Raw genomic sequence first — 15,341 nt, 5'->3', positions numbered from 1 at the left:
AGGTCAACATTAAGTTTAAAATTTGAGAGGTTCATTCAGTCTAGTAACAGTGGGAAAGAAGCTGTTCTTGAATCTATTTGTACATGTATACAAACTTTCAAACTTCTGCCCACCTGGAAGAGGGTGGAAGAGAGTGTAACCGGGGTGAGAAGGGTCTTTGATTGTGTTGGTTGCTTTCTTGAGGCAGTTGGAAGTACAGATGGAGTCAAAACATGGGAGCTGGTTTGTGTAATGGACTGGGCTGTGTTCACGACCTTCTGTAGTGTGTTACAATCCTGAGAAGTGTAGTTGCCAAACCATGCTGTGATGCATCTAGATAGAATGCCTCTATATGGTGCATCTATAAAAATTAGTAAGAGTCCTTGTAGACATGCCAAATTTCCTTAGCCTCCTGAGGCAGTAGAGATATTGTTGGTATGTGTTTGAATAATTAATATTATTAAATATCAATGCAAAGCAGCAGAAAACTGTTGAGCATCATAATGCTTTCTAACAGGGAATGTACTGTTGGAAAGGACACAAAATGCAGATGCTTGTTTCTGTACGTCTGTTGCACCTCATAGTGTAAATAAAACACCCAAATTCTTGGAATTGGTGGCATTGCCAATCTAAGAAGAGATGCAACTTTGTTTGAGTGGTTGCATAAAATGAATCCTAGGCTCAAGTGAGGATTCCTTTCAGAAGTGATCCCCAGACATTAGCACCTCAAGAACAATTTCTTGTGTAAAATCCAGAGATTAGCACCTGTTGATGACTCTCATGAAACAAAATACAATTTTGACCTGAAGTAAAATAATTATGCACTCTCCAGTGGTATATTACTGATGTGAATTGATATGTTTTGCCACTTCAGTAATCCCATTTCTTTACATTTCCTTTTTTTTATTGTTACAGCAGCGTGCACTGAAACAAAGTATTTAATGTAAGCAATCATAACAGGCTGCTTGACAGGAGCTTAAATAAAGTTCAAGCTGTAAGGAGTCATTGGGGTCAGGTAACCAAATGCTTCATCAAGAACCAAATTTCATAGAAGATGGAGTTATTCAAGAACTTAGTAGCCAACCTAGATGTGTATGCCACTACTATTAAGGACTTCATTACCAAGTGTATGGAAGACTGTGTGCCAAAGAAGTTAATGCGAATGTTCCCCAAATATAAACCATGGATAAACTGGGAGATCCATTGCTTACTGAAGTCCAGATGTGTGGTATTCAATTCAGATGACCCTGACCATTATAGATACAGCCTCTGCAAGGCCATTAGCGACACTAGAGGCAAACGGGACTAAGCTACAGTCCCAAACTAACCACACAGACACTCTATGTCATGTAGGCTTTGTCACAAACAGTAAGGGCTACAAAGTGAAGCAGAACAGAAGAGCGAACAAAAATATCTCCCTCCCTGATGTGCTCAATGCATTTTATGCTTGTTTTGAACAGAAGATCAGCAAAATGGTGTCACCTGGCCCGACAGCCTTGGATGCATCTGTTCCCTCAGTCACCGCTGCAGATGGCGAGTGAACCCACGGAGAGTGACTGGCTCAGATGGAGTCCCTGGCCGTGCGCTCAGATTTTGCACATACCAGCTGGCAGGAGTATTTACTGGCTCAAGAAAATCACTATCATCCCGGTACCAAAGAAAGCCCATGCAATGTGCTTCAATGACTACTGCCCTTGGCTGTGACCTCCATAATTACGAAGAGATTAGTTATGGCTCGCCTCAACTCTAGCCTCCCAGCCAGCCTGCCTCGGTCCCTCATAATTTGTCTATCATCACAACAAGTCTCTGACAGACACCATCTCCCTGGCTCTGTACTCATCCCTGGAACATGTGGATACCAAGGATATCTAGAATAGACTCGTACCTATTGACTACAACTTCGCTTTCAATACCATAATTCCAATCAAACTAATCTCCAAGTCTCTGCTCCACCCTCTGCAACTGAATCTTCGACTTCTTGATGTACAGACCACAATCAGTGAGAATAGGTAACAACACCTCCTCCATGATAAACCTCAACACTGGCGCCCACAAGGCTGTGTGCTCAGCCCCTTATTGTATTCCCTGCATGCTCATAACTGTGTGGCCAAATTTCATCCTAACTCCATCTACAAATTCACTGACGACACCACCATTGTGGGCCGGATCTCAAACAAGGAAGAGACAAATACAGGAAAGAGAGAGAGTGCTTAGTGTGAAGGTAGCAATCTCTCCCTCAATATCAGAAGAATGAAAGAGATATTCATTGACTTCAGGAAGCAAAGTGTAGGGCAGGCCCCTGTCTACATCAGTGGTGCTGACATGGAGATGGTCAAGAGTGTCAAGTTCCTTGGATTCCACTCACATTGAAGTTACAAACAAGAAAGCATAACACCTCCACTTCATCAGAAAGCTAAGGAAATTCAGCATGTCTGTTAAAAGCTCTTACCAATTTTTATCGATGCACCATAGAAAGCATTTTATGCAGATGCATCATGGCTTTGTATGGCAACTGCTCTGCCAGGATCATAAGAAAGTACAGAGTTGTGAGCACAGCCCAGTCCATCATGCAAGCCAACCATCCATCCATCCTCAGGAAGGCAGCCAACCATCATCAGAGATCCCTCCCACCCTGGTTATAATCTATTCCAAATTCTTCCATTGGGCAGAAAATACAAAAGCTTAAACACACATTCCAACAGATTCAAGAACAGCTTCTTCCTTGCTGTTATCAGATTTTTTAATGTAGCTCTCAGATGTCAAACTGAATTTTGATCTCACTCTTTGTGCACCTCTCTGCAGCCATAACATTGTATTCATCACTCTGTTGTATTAGCCTAATGGACTCTATGTTTTGATCTGCCTTTACTGCACACTGTACCTTGGTGCATGTGACAGTAATAAATCAAATTTTAATAAAAGAGGGGTATAAGTCAGGAACTCCAAAGTTTAGGATGGCTTCAGAAGCTGATGATCGAGTTGGAGCATTTAAAATCAGTGACGCACATGTGTCCGGAACTGGAGAATTCCAGAGGTTTTTTTTTTAATCATTCATGGAATGTGGGAGTTATTGACCAAAATAGTATTAGGTGCCCATCACTAACTGCCCAGACTGTACTTAAGAGTCAAGAGTGTGGTGTTGGGAAAGCACAGCAGGTCAGGTAGCATCCAAGGAGCAAGAGAATCAACGTTTCAGGCATATGCCCTTCATCAGGAATGAGGCTTGTAGGCCAGCGAACGAGGGGGACTGAGAGATAAATGGGAGGAGGTGGGGCTGGGGGAAGGTAGCTTGGATAGGTAGATGAAGGCGGCGGAGAAGGTGATAGGTCGGAGAGGAGGGTGGAGTGGATAGATGGGAAGGAAAATGGACAGGTCAAGACACTGGTGCCGAATTTGAGGCTTGGGACTGGAATAATGTGGTTAAGAGTCAACTACATTGCTGTAAGTCTAGAGTTTACATGCAGGCTGGACCAGGTAAAATGTGGACATAGTAGAGTTGTTGTAATGGGTGACTTTAACTTTCACAATATTGATTGGAACCTCCTTCGAGCAGAAGATTTGAATGGAGCTGTTTTTGTAAGGTGTGTTCAGGAGGGTTTCCTCACTCAGTACATTGACAGGCCAACGAGGGGAGAGGTCATTCTAGACTTGGTGCTCGGAAACGAGCCGGGGCAAGTATCAGATCTTGTGGTGGGAGAGCATTTTGGTGATAGTGACTACAGCTGCCTCACATTCTACATAGCTATGGAGAAAGAGAGGATTAGGCAAAATGGGAGGATATTTTAATTGGGGAAGAGGAAACTATGATGCGATTAGACATGATTTAGGAAGCATGGACTGGGAGCAATTGTTCCATAATAAAGGCACTATAGACATGTGGAGACTATTTAAGGAACAGTTGTTGCGAGTAATGAATAAATATGTCCCTCTGAGACAGGCAAGAAAGGGTAAGATAAAGGAACCTTGGATGACAAGAGTGGTGGAGAGTCTTGTCAAAAGGAAGAAGGTAGTTTACAAAAGGTGGAGGAAGCTAGGGTCAAGCTCAGCTTTAGAGGATTATAGGCAGGCGAGGAAGAAGCTCAAAAATGGTCTGAGGAGAGCCAGGAGGGGGCACGAGAAAGGCTTGGCAGAACGGATTAGGGAGAACACAAAGGCATTTTACACTTACGTGAGGGATAAGAGAATGGTCAAAGAAAGAGTAGGGCCGATCAGGGATAGCATAGGGAATTTGTGTGTGGAGTCTGAGGAGGTAGGGGAAGCCCTAAATGAGTGTTTTGCTTCAGTCTTTACGAAAGAAATGAACTTTGTAGTGAATGAAACCTTTGAAGAGCAGGTGTGCATGCTGGAATGGATAGAGATAGAGGAAGCTGATGTGCTGAAAATTTTGTCAAACATTAAAATTGACAAGTCGCCAGGCCCGGACGAGATTTGTCCTTGGCTGCTTTGGGAAACGAGAAATGTGATTGCTTCGCCACTTGCGAAGATCATTGCATCCTCGCTCTCCACTGGAGTCATACCTGAGGACTGGAGAGAGGCAAATGTAATTCCTCTCTTCAAGCAAGGAAATAGGGAAATCCCCGGCAATTACAGACCAGTAAGTCTCACGTCTGTCATCTGCAAGATGTTAGAAAGGATTCTGAGGGATAGGATTTATGACCATCTGGAAGAGCATGACTTGATTAAATACAGTCAACACGGCTATGTGAGGGGCAGGTCATGTTATCGAGTTCTTTGAGGATGTAACTAGAAAAGTTAATGAGGGTCGAGCTGTGGGTGGTGAGTGTTGTTCCACAGGGCTCTGTCCTTGGGCCTCTACTGTTTGTAATTTTTATTAATGACTTGGGGATTGAAGGATGGGTCAGCAAGTTTGCAGATGACACAAAGGTTGGAGGTGTCGTTGACAGTATAGAGGGCTGTTGTAGGCTGCAGCGGGACATTGACAGGATGCAGAGATGGGCTGAGAGCTGGCAGATGGAGTTCAACCTGGATAAATGCGAGGTGATGCATTTTGGAAGGTCGAATTTGAAAGCTGAGTACAGGATTAAGGATAGGATTCTTGGCAGTGTGGAGGAACAGAGGGATCTTAGTGTGCAGATACATACATCCCTTAAAATGGCCATCCAAGTGGACAGGGTTGTTAAGAAAGCATATGGTGTTTTGGCTTTCACTAACAGGGGGATTGAGTTTAAGAGTCCTGAGATCTTGTTGCAGCTCTATAAAAGTTTGGTTATACCGCACTTGGTATACTGCGTCCAGTTCTGGTTGCCCTATTGTAGGAAAGATGTGGATGCTTTGGAGAGGGTTCAGGGGAGGTTTACCAGGATGCTGCCTAGACTGGAGGGCTTATCTTATGAAGAGAGGTTGACTGAGCTCGGACTTTTTTCATTGGAGAAAAGGAGGAGGAGAGGGGACCTAATTGAGGTATACAGGATAATGAGAGGCATAGATGGAGTCGATAGCCAGAGACTATTTCCCAGGGCAGAAATGGCTAACAAGAGGGGTCATAGTTTTAAGCTGGTTGGAGGAAAGTATAGAGGGGATGTCAGAGGCGGGTTCTTTACATAGAGAGTTGTGAGAGCATGGAATGCGTTATCAGCAGCAGTTGTGGAAGCAAGGTCATTGGGGACATTTAAGAGACTGCTGGACATGCATATGGTCACAGAAATTTGAGAGTGCATACATGAGGATCAATGGTCGGCACAACATTGTGGGCTGAAGGGCCTGTTCTGTGCTGTACTGTTCTATGTTCTAAAATGTCTCTGATTTACTCATTCAAAAGTCAATGCTCATAGCAACTGCTGCATGAAAGATAACTAGTTTTCTTGAAGTTTGAACTGAGTTTTTATATTGCAGACAACGGACAGCTTCTACTGGGGAGAACAGCAGCATACATTTTAAAAACTTTCTCCCTCATGTGTCTGTGTGTCTAACTGTTTTTCTAATTTCCAAGCTGCTCAGTTATCTGAGATCCAATCAGCATCACTTAAAACAAAACCCCTTGGCTTGAATATTGCACAAAAACCACAAAATTCACAATAGATATCAAATTTCTTGCTGTGAATTTATGCAGATAGCCTGGTAAAACCCTATTTTTATAAATAGTTCTTTCTTCTTGTAGTCCATGGTTTTTCTTACAGTGGAGGATCAATGAAGACCAGTGAACATGAGGTACATACAGTGAGCTGTGGATGAACAGGATCTGGTGTGAGAAAGAAGAGCAGCAACTGAGGTTTGGACAGGTTCACAGGTGGCGTAACTATAGGAGATCAAACATGGCTGTCAGTTTAAAAGGTGATGGTGGCATAAGAGTTGAATTAGGGATGATGATGGATAGTGGTGTGGAGATAGAAGTGAGAATTCTTGGTGATTTAGCAGTTACGTTGTCAAAAGCTCAACTCAGGTTCAATTGGGAAGTCTAAATCTCAAATAACAATTCCCGCAGACAGGGATGATGTTTTCAACTAGAAAATAAAGCTTATGATGTGCAGTGATACCCATATCCCATAAATGAATAAAAGAAATTCCAGACTAATGCAATGATATGTTACCTGCTGTTAGACTTAGAACATCCATATGGTCCTAAAGATAAAATTCAGTTCAAACACAGTTCTATCTTATTAGCAGGATAATGCACTGTACATAACAAGATATATTGATCTGAATCCCATTTCCAGTGAGCAATGTCATTGCACTTTATAATAATGTTGTATTACAGTGTTTGATAATGATTATTTCAGTAACATTTTATTCTTTGTTTCAACAGATGTACTATGCCCAAATCTAAGATTGGAAGGCAGTCAGTACAAGTTACAAAATAAAGCTTCAGCTAACATCCCAGGTAAGTGACTTTCATTACAGAAATGTCAAAGCTGAATTGTGGATTTGCCTCCATGCATTATAATTAGTTTTGATTGACATGCTCAGTAATGTATGATTTTTCAAACTGAACTTCTAAGAAACCAAGGTAGAATATTAATATATGCAGGAAAACACACTGGGTATAGAATTTCTGACTTGAATGCAATTGGGATATTGTACTCAAATTTCACTGGAATTTTCTCTGGTTAGGTTGCGTTTTCTCTTAAACTTTAGGGCAAGTCTAAGAGCAGGGGCATAATCTCAGAATGAAGAGGCACTAATTGAAAACTGAGATGAGGAGGAATTATCCTCAGAGAGTTGAGAGTCTTTGGAACTCCATGCCACAGAGAGCTGTGCGGATAGAGTTCATGTGCACATTTAATGCTGAGCTGGATAGATTATTGATCAGTAGTGGAATTTCAGGTTCTGGGGAAAGGGCAAGAAAGTAGACATGAGGAATGTTGGATCAGCTATGCTCCACAAGAACATTGGAACAGGCTCGAAGGGCCGAACAGCCTACTCCTACTCCTATTTCTTATGGTATTTGCTTAATCACAGCCCTAAAAACTTCTACGAACAACAATCAGTGGCCAGCATAATAAGAAATAATTATTTCTTTTCATTAGCTATCACTTTGTTTGATATATTTCAGAGAGGTAACCAGGGAAGTTTTATTGATACAACTTAAGATGGATACATCACTAAAAGAAGCATTTTGAACAAAGGTGTCCAATGTCCACATGTGAGTAACCTGATTTAAAAGGACAGCATGGTGGCTCAGTGGTTAGCACTCCTGCCTCACAGCACCAAAGTCCCAGGTTCAATTCCAGCCTCAGGCGACTGTCTGTGTGGAGTTTGCACGTTCGCCCGTTTCCTCTGGTGCTCCGGTTTCCTCCCATAGTCATAAAGATGTGCAGGTCAGGTGAATTGGCCATGCTAAATTGCCCATAGTGTTAGGTGCATTAGTCAGAGAGAGATGGATCTGGGTGTTTACTCATCAGAGGGTTGGTGTAGACTTGTTGGGCCAACACTGTAGGGAATCTAATCTAATTTTTAAAAAATCATTAGAAATTCCTTGAAAATAAATGCACTTAACGGTTTACTAATTTTGTTAGTGTCCTTCAGTAACTTGGTAAATAATATGCTTCTTGACATGTCAATAGTTGCAAGATGTGACTACTACTGACTATGCACCAGTGCAAATGAGTACAAATTGAAGAGTCTTTCCAAATCAGTGAAATGTGCATCTTCTTACAACTTGATCCTGGGAATATGGTCAGCTTTTTGGATGAGATCTCACTTCCGCATATAGAATTTTGAATGAATGTAAAAGATCACGGAAAATATGAATGCAAGTGGTTCTGTGCTTAACCCATTTACAATTAATATCTTCTGAACCATTGTGATGTTATTTCACCCAATTGTATGGATATTATTATAATAAAGCAAGTGTAAACTTGGCTCAACATTTACTAAGATCCAAACAGCTTAGGCACAGGTTAATAAAGTCAAGCCTCAGGAATCCTAGATCTGGCCAAATAAATAGCTCCATGGAGGAAAACCCACCACAGGGCAGTAGGAGATATACAAAAGGGCAATAGTAAAGTGCAGAGCCAATGTATAATCTGAAAAGCTGAAGGGTGGAACCAACCAGCGCAGAGAAATCTGGATGTCAAGCGATGTGTAGTATAGGATAAGAAAAATGATGGAAATTTAAGGTACATACCAAAGTTCAAAATCTCACAATACCAGGTTAAAGCCAGTGCTTCCAATTAACCCTGTTGGACTATAACCTAATGTTTTATGATTTTTAACTTTGTACACTCTAGTCCAACACCGGCATCTCCAAATCATGAATACCAAAGTTCAAAATAGTAGATGCCCGAGAGCAGTATAGGAAGTGCGTAGGGTTACCTAAAAAGAAATTCAGAGAGTGGAGAAGGGTCATGATAAAACATTGGCTTAAGGGAAATCCAAAGGTGTTTTATAAGTATATTAGGGGCAAGAGAATAACTAGGGAAAGAGTAGAGCCCATGGGGAACAAAATGGCATTGTGTGTATGGAGCCAGGAGACATGCATGTGCATTTTGCATCTGTATTCATTGTAGAGAATGAAAATATAGGCCTAGCAATTGGGGAGCGGTGCTGTGAAACACTGAAACACTTGAACAACTTAGTATTTAGAGGGAGGGGGTATTTGTGGTTTTTGCAGGTTTGAAAGTAGATGCATTCCCAGACCCATGTGATTTGTATCTCAAGGTGCTGGGGGAGGCAAGGGAGAAGATGACAAAGTTTTTGACATTAATTTTCAAATTTTCTCTGGCCATAAGATGGGTGTCAAAGGATTGGAGGACAACTAATGTTGTACCATGATTCAAAAAAGGTGGCAGGGATAAACCAGGAAACTACAGACCAGTGTGTCTAACATCAGTGGTAGGGAAACGATTGGAAAATTATGATGACAGAGTTAATCCCCACTTCAAGAGACAAAGTTTAATGAAGCAGGGCTTCGTAAGCTGGGATCATGTCTAAATGATTTGATTTAATTTTTCAACGAGATGTGTAGATGAAGATAATGCAGCTGATGTAGTTGCATGGATCTTAGTGCACTTTTTTATAAGATGTCTCATGGCAGTCTCGTTAAAAACCTAAGAAACCAAGCGATTCAGGGAAATTTGGCAAATTTGATCTAAAATTGGCTTTGTGGCCAGAAACAAAGTTGAAAGGTGTTTTGTGACTGGAAAATAACCCTAGCCTATCTAATTGCTCTTCATAGCTGAGTTGTTTAGTCTTGGCAACATCTTGGTGAATACCTCTGCACCCTCTTAACTGAAACCACATCCTTCTTATAGTGTGGTGATCAAGTGGTGTACTAAAGGGTTTGAAGTTTTTTTTTGTTACTGTTTGTTGTGTACGTCAATGATCCTGAAAGGAATGTAGGTGGTATGGTTAGTAAGATTGCAGAGGTCTCAACAGTTGGCAGTGTGGTAAACAACGAAAGGGAAATCCTTAGTCCACAGGAATATGTAGAAGAGCTGATCAGATGGGTTGAACAGTGACAAATGCAATTTAATCCTGAAAAATGTGAGATGATGTATTTTGGGAGGACTGACAAGGCAAGGGAGAGCACATCGAATGTTAGCACTTAAGAAAGTACAGAGGATTAGAGGGATCTTGGTTCACATGTCCCATAGATACATGAAGGTGGTTAGGAAGATTGTCAAGGTGTTGAGAGAAGAGCTAGGAGGTAGTGATGGAGATGTATATGAATTCATTTATACCACAGCTGAAATACTGTATTCAGTTCTGATCACCACACTATAAGAAGGATGTGGTTTCAGTTAAGAGGGTGCAGAGGTATTCACCAAGATGTTGCCAAGACTGTAAACAACTCAGCTATGAAGAGCAATTAGATAGGCTAGGGTTATTTCCTTTCAAGCAGAGAAGCCTGATGGGGGACCTTTGTGAAGTGTGCAAAATTCTGAGGGACATAGACAGTTGGATAGGGAGAAGCCTTACTCCTTTGGCATGGTGGGTCAGTGGTTAGTACTGCTGTATCACAATGCCAGGGACCCAGGTTCAATTCCAGCTTTAGGTGACTGTGTGCAGATTGAACACTCTCTCCATGTCTGCGTGGGTTCTGTCAGGTGTTTCAGTTGCTTATCACTGTCCAAAAATGTGCATGTTAGGTGGATTAGCCATTGGGAAATGCAAGGTCCCAGGGAAGGAGTGGGGGGATTGGGTATGGGGTGGGAAAGCTCTCTGGAAGACTGGTACAGACTCAATGGGCTGAATGGCCTCTTTCTGCACTATAGGAATTCTGTTATACTATTTAAGGTGTCAAGACCTGGGGGGAAACCATTTTAAAGCAAAAAGCAGGAAGCTTAAGGGGGATTTGAGGAAAGAAGTTTTCACCCAGAGGGTTGTGGATATCTAGACCTCACTGACTGAATGAGTGGTAGTGATAGAAACCCTCAAGACATTTAAAAACTATTTAGAGAGGCACTTGGAATGGCATCGCATATGAGGCTATGAGCCAAGTGCTGGAAAATGGGATTAAAGTAGAGGGATTTTTGATGACCGGTGCAGACCGGTGGGCCGAAGGGACTCTTTCCATGCTGTAAAATGTCTGCTATTGTTCTGCAGACTTCACTAGGATCAAGATCAAGTCTCGTCAAATGTTGGCTGCAGATTTGCTCTGGGCTCTGGCAAAAATCTGGTTTATTATCATTATCCTTAAAACAATCTTCATAACACCATATACTTTTTATGTGCATTTAAACAGGTTTTGATCTAATGGAACAGTTTCATGTGAAAAGTATTGTTGGAACGAAAGATGGAGGATTTGTTCGCCTTGGAACAATGCCCATCGTTCAGATGACCAAGTAAGTGAGCAAACACATTGATGTCGTGCATCTAGGGTCAATGGGTCAATTTACTTTATGCATGTTAATCTATTTTATTCCGCTTTTTCTTTCTTCACGCCAATCCACTCCACTCTGTGCCACTCTGCTCAACACCTGCGCACTCTAGTTCACTAAATATCAAGAAAGGAGTCCTCTACATCAACTCATTGTTCCCTACCTTACTGAATAGAATTTCACTCTAAAACTCGTCATTCATTTCAGTGCATACAAACTACTGGATGCTAGGGGAGTCAACTTGCATTATTATACAAGAGTCTGCTGTTTTAACCAAATATCATAGCGCATTACAGTGCTCTGTTGGATGCTATTACAATGCACAACTTTGAATTCCAAAACTACAAAATGCTGAAGGATCAGCCTGAAATCTGAACATGCCATTCCTGATGTCTCTGATATAATTCTCGCATTGTAAACTGAATAGAAACCAGATATCTGCTCTTAGAGTATGGATGGGAATCAGAAGAGTGGTTTGATGTACTTTTCAGCATCTGGCCTGATGTAACAGAGCAGACGGCTTATCAGCAAGTTGCTTATCAACTGGTTTTGGTAGATGAAGTTATCAAGAATGTTCAAATTCGAAAAGTTAGGGAAGTTGGGATCACATTGTAAGCTGAACACTATCCTTTCAATTTTTTTTCATCTGTTGTCCACCAGACAACATTGGATGATTGGATGAAAGCTTCCTCTGACTATCAGTAAGGAGTACAATGGGATATAAGAGCAGTATTTACATATACAGAACCCAGTTCTAAGAATCTTCCAGCAGAAATCTATTTCCAATTTGTCAATTATTAGATCTAAATAGACAATTTTACTTGCAGAAATCATGTAATAGGTAGGTTGGAAAATTTAGTTGCTGAGACATATGGCTGACAGAGTAAAGAGAGCTTTACTTTTGATTCTAATTATTCTTGCATTTAACCATGTGGGAGGTGGAGAAGAGAATGAGTATATTCAGCCAGGAAAATAGGAAAATGAAATGGTATTATCAGATTCAAGAGGGAGATTAAAATTATTTTAGTAAAAGAAGGAAAGCATTTACATCAACAAAGGTGTTGATATCTCCTGTATCATACTACCACAGAGTCTCATGCAAAATTCAAATATCAGCTTGCATTTATACAGTATCCTTAACAACATGAGATGTTGAAACTTATGCTTATGTATTCATATGAATTCTCATCACCTGACACATACATCAAGTTGTTATCCAACCATTCGTCTCATCAAATACCACTTTCCCTACTTTGGCAGAGTCCAGGATTGGACTATTTAGCCAATGTAGCACCACCCCCACCCCCACCCCACAGAGTGGAAACAAGTCATCCTCAACTTATTGCTAATAAAGTTGCTAATGAAATATGGTGGCGTTTTTACAGGGGCAGAAGGATCAATCTTCAAAGGTGGCAGGATATATTGAGAGAGTAGTCAGTAAATCATATGGATGCTAAGTCATGACCACTTGTTGTGCAAAGGGCTCTTCCTCACTTTTCGTGACCAAAACCTTAAATCACTGTCACAGTTAAGAAGAACCTTGTCTAACTTACCTGAACCCTCAAAACATTTCTCAGTCTCATTTGTTCCAAGAAGAACAACCCTGGCTTCTCCAAACTAACCTGATGGTTAATATCCTTTACCCCATGACAATGCTTCAGAGAGGAAAAGCAAAGGTGTACCAGGTGAAACAACCAATATTTATCCCTCAATATCAAAATAAGAAGAGAAAACGTTAAGAAATTTGAACTGATGTGGGCCATTTGGACTTTGAGCCTGTATTTCATTGAAAAAGATCAAAGAATATTTCATTGTGGCTTGAATTTTGCTTTTGTGCCTTTATCCCTTAATCTTTGACTCATTTGTAGGTCAACAATCTGTAAAACTGAACTCTACAATATAGTCAATGAGTCAGCCTCTGCCCTTCTCTAGGGTAGTGAATTATAAAGACAAGCGATCCTCTGAGAGAGGAAATGCCTTCGTGTCTCTAACTTAAATGGGAGACTCTTTCATTTGAAACTGCAAACAAGGGATTTCAGGACAAGGGAATACATCCTATCAGGATCTGCATTATCCAACCTGCTCTGAATTTTAAATGTATGCAATTTGATTTGATTTGATTTATTATTGTCACATGTACCTAAGTACAGTAAAAAGTTTTATTTTGCATGCAGAACAGGCAGAGCGCAATATACGAAGATCACAGGATGTTTGAACTGAGTGAGGAATACAAAGTTAGGGCTAGAAAGAGGTGTACAAAAAGCAAGATCAACATTAGATTTGTAATTTGAGAGATCCATTCAGCAGTCTAATAACAGCAAGGAAGAAGCTGTTCTTGAATCTGTTGGTAAGTGTGTTTAAGCTTTTGTATCTTCTGCCTGACAGAAGAGGTTAGAAGAGGTTATAACTGGAGTGGGACAGGGCTTTGATGATGTTAGCTGCTTTTCCACGATATTGAGAAATGCAAATGGAGTCAGTGGATGGAAGGTTGGCTTGCGTGATGATCTAGGCTTTTTCACAACTTTCTGAATGCTTCAGTCAGATCATCTCCTGTTCTTCTAAACTAGTGAGTATAGGCCCTACACAGGCTTTCCTCATAGGACAATCCCTCATCCCAGCAATCAGTCTAGTAATCCGTCACTAAACTGCCTCCTATGCAAACAATTATTTTATCAAGAAAGCCAACCAAAACTGTACACAGTCCCTCCAGATGCAGTCTCAACAACATCCTGCATAGTTACAGCAAAACATCCCTTTTTTTAACTCTATTTCTCTTGCAATAAAGGCTAAAATGCTTTCCTAATTACTTTCAGTACCTGCATTCTAGCTTTTTTTTAATGATCCTTGTGTCCCACAGCATTCTGTGTTGCCTACGATGGCAGAATATCTGTGTTCACATGTTAAATGGATACATTTACAAGGATGCATTTTATGGACACTTGTATATTTTACTTTAGCCTTGGGACCTGCCAAATAGCACTTTTTCTCCCAAAAGCTATGTAACACTACCTCTTACTAGGTGTTTACATCATGATAAACTGAACATTCTGAACTGAAGAAAATTCAAAGTCCTTATTACTGTCTCTCCCAAATTTCAGAAGAGCAAGCTAATTCTAATTTGTTCTGGAAATGTGTTGCTGGAAAAGCGCAGCAGGTCAGGCAGCATCCAGGGAACAGGAGAATCGATGTTTCGGGCATAAGCCCTTCTTCAGGCTTATGCCCGAAACGTCGATTCTCCTGTTCCCTGGATGCTGCCTGACCTGCTGCGCTTTTCCAGCAACACATTTCCAGCTCTGATCTCCAGCATCTGCAGACCTCACTTTCTCCTAATTCTAATTTGTTGTCAATCAAACAGTTCTTGCAACAGGTGCCCCACTGTGACAATGTTAGGTCATAAATTAGACCGATACCGCAGATCTTAATGACAGCCCTCAGTCTTGCTAAGATTTGCTTTCCCAAAAATGAACTGTCAAGATATCTAAAAGCTGCCAAAGCTCATTTGAACTGTAAAAACACATTTGTCATTGTCAAAGCTGTCAAAGGATTTAGCTCTGATGGACTTTAAATTGTACAAAAAAAAAGGACTTTTTCAAAACTGAGAAAAATAGCATTTCTTCCTAATTTGCTGAATGACAGCCTGAGGGCTATCATTCAGCAAATAAGGAAGAAATTACCACAAGACCATAAGACATAGGAGCGGAAGTAAGGCCATTCGGCCCATCGAGTCCAGTCCGCCATTCAATCATGGCTGATGAGCATTTCAATTCCACTTACCCGCATTCTCCCCGTAGCCCTTAATTCCTTGTGACATCAAGAATTTATCAATTTCTGCCTTGAAGACATTTAGCGTCCCAACCTCCACTGCACTCGGTGGCAATGAATTCCACAGGCCCACAACTCTCTGGCTGAAGAAATGTATCCGCATTTCTGTTCTGAATTTACCCCCTCTAATTCTAAGGCTGTGTCCACGGGTCCTAGTCTCAAATGCTATTTTTTTTCAGTTTTGAAAATGTCCTCTTTTGTTTTACAACTGAAAGTCCATCAGAGCTAAATCCCATGACAGATTTGACAATGAAAAATGTG

At 41.0% G+C, this 15,341-nt stretch overlaps 1 protein-coding gene across 3 annotated transcripts in view; it reads left to right on the top strand.

Annotated features, from left to right (window-relative positions):
• Positions 1-15,341, top strand: part of col22a1 (collagen, type XXII, alpha 1) — a 284,019-nt gene that overhangs the window by 72,119 nt on the left and 196,559 nt on the right. For all 3 annotated transcript variants that reach the window (XM_087986621.1, XM_087986620.1, XM_043687857.2), the window contains exons 4-5: positions 6,743-6,817; positions 11,123-11,222. In XM_087986621.1, the coding sequence (XP_087842747.1) occupies positions 6,743-6,817; positions 11,123-11,222 (175 nt within the window). The remainder of the gene's footprint in view (positions 1-6,742; positions 6,818-11,122; positions 11,223-15,341) is intronic.

Source organism: Chiloscyllium plagiosum, unplaced genomic scaffold (genome assembly GCF_037043375.1).
Source record: "Chiloscyllium plagiosum isolate Xiang-an unplaced genomic scaffold, Cpla_swu_hap1 HiC_scaffold_4, whole genome shotgun sequence".
NCBI lineage: Eukaryota > Metazoa > Chordata > Chondrichthyes > Orectolobiformes > Hemiscylliidae > Chiloscyllium > Chiloscyllium plagiosum.
Note: the sequence above shows the minus strand (reverse complement) of the source record. Positions and strands in the feature narration are given on the sequence as shown.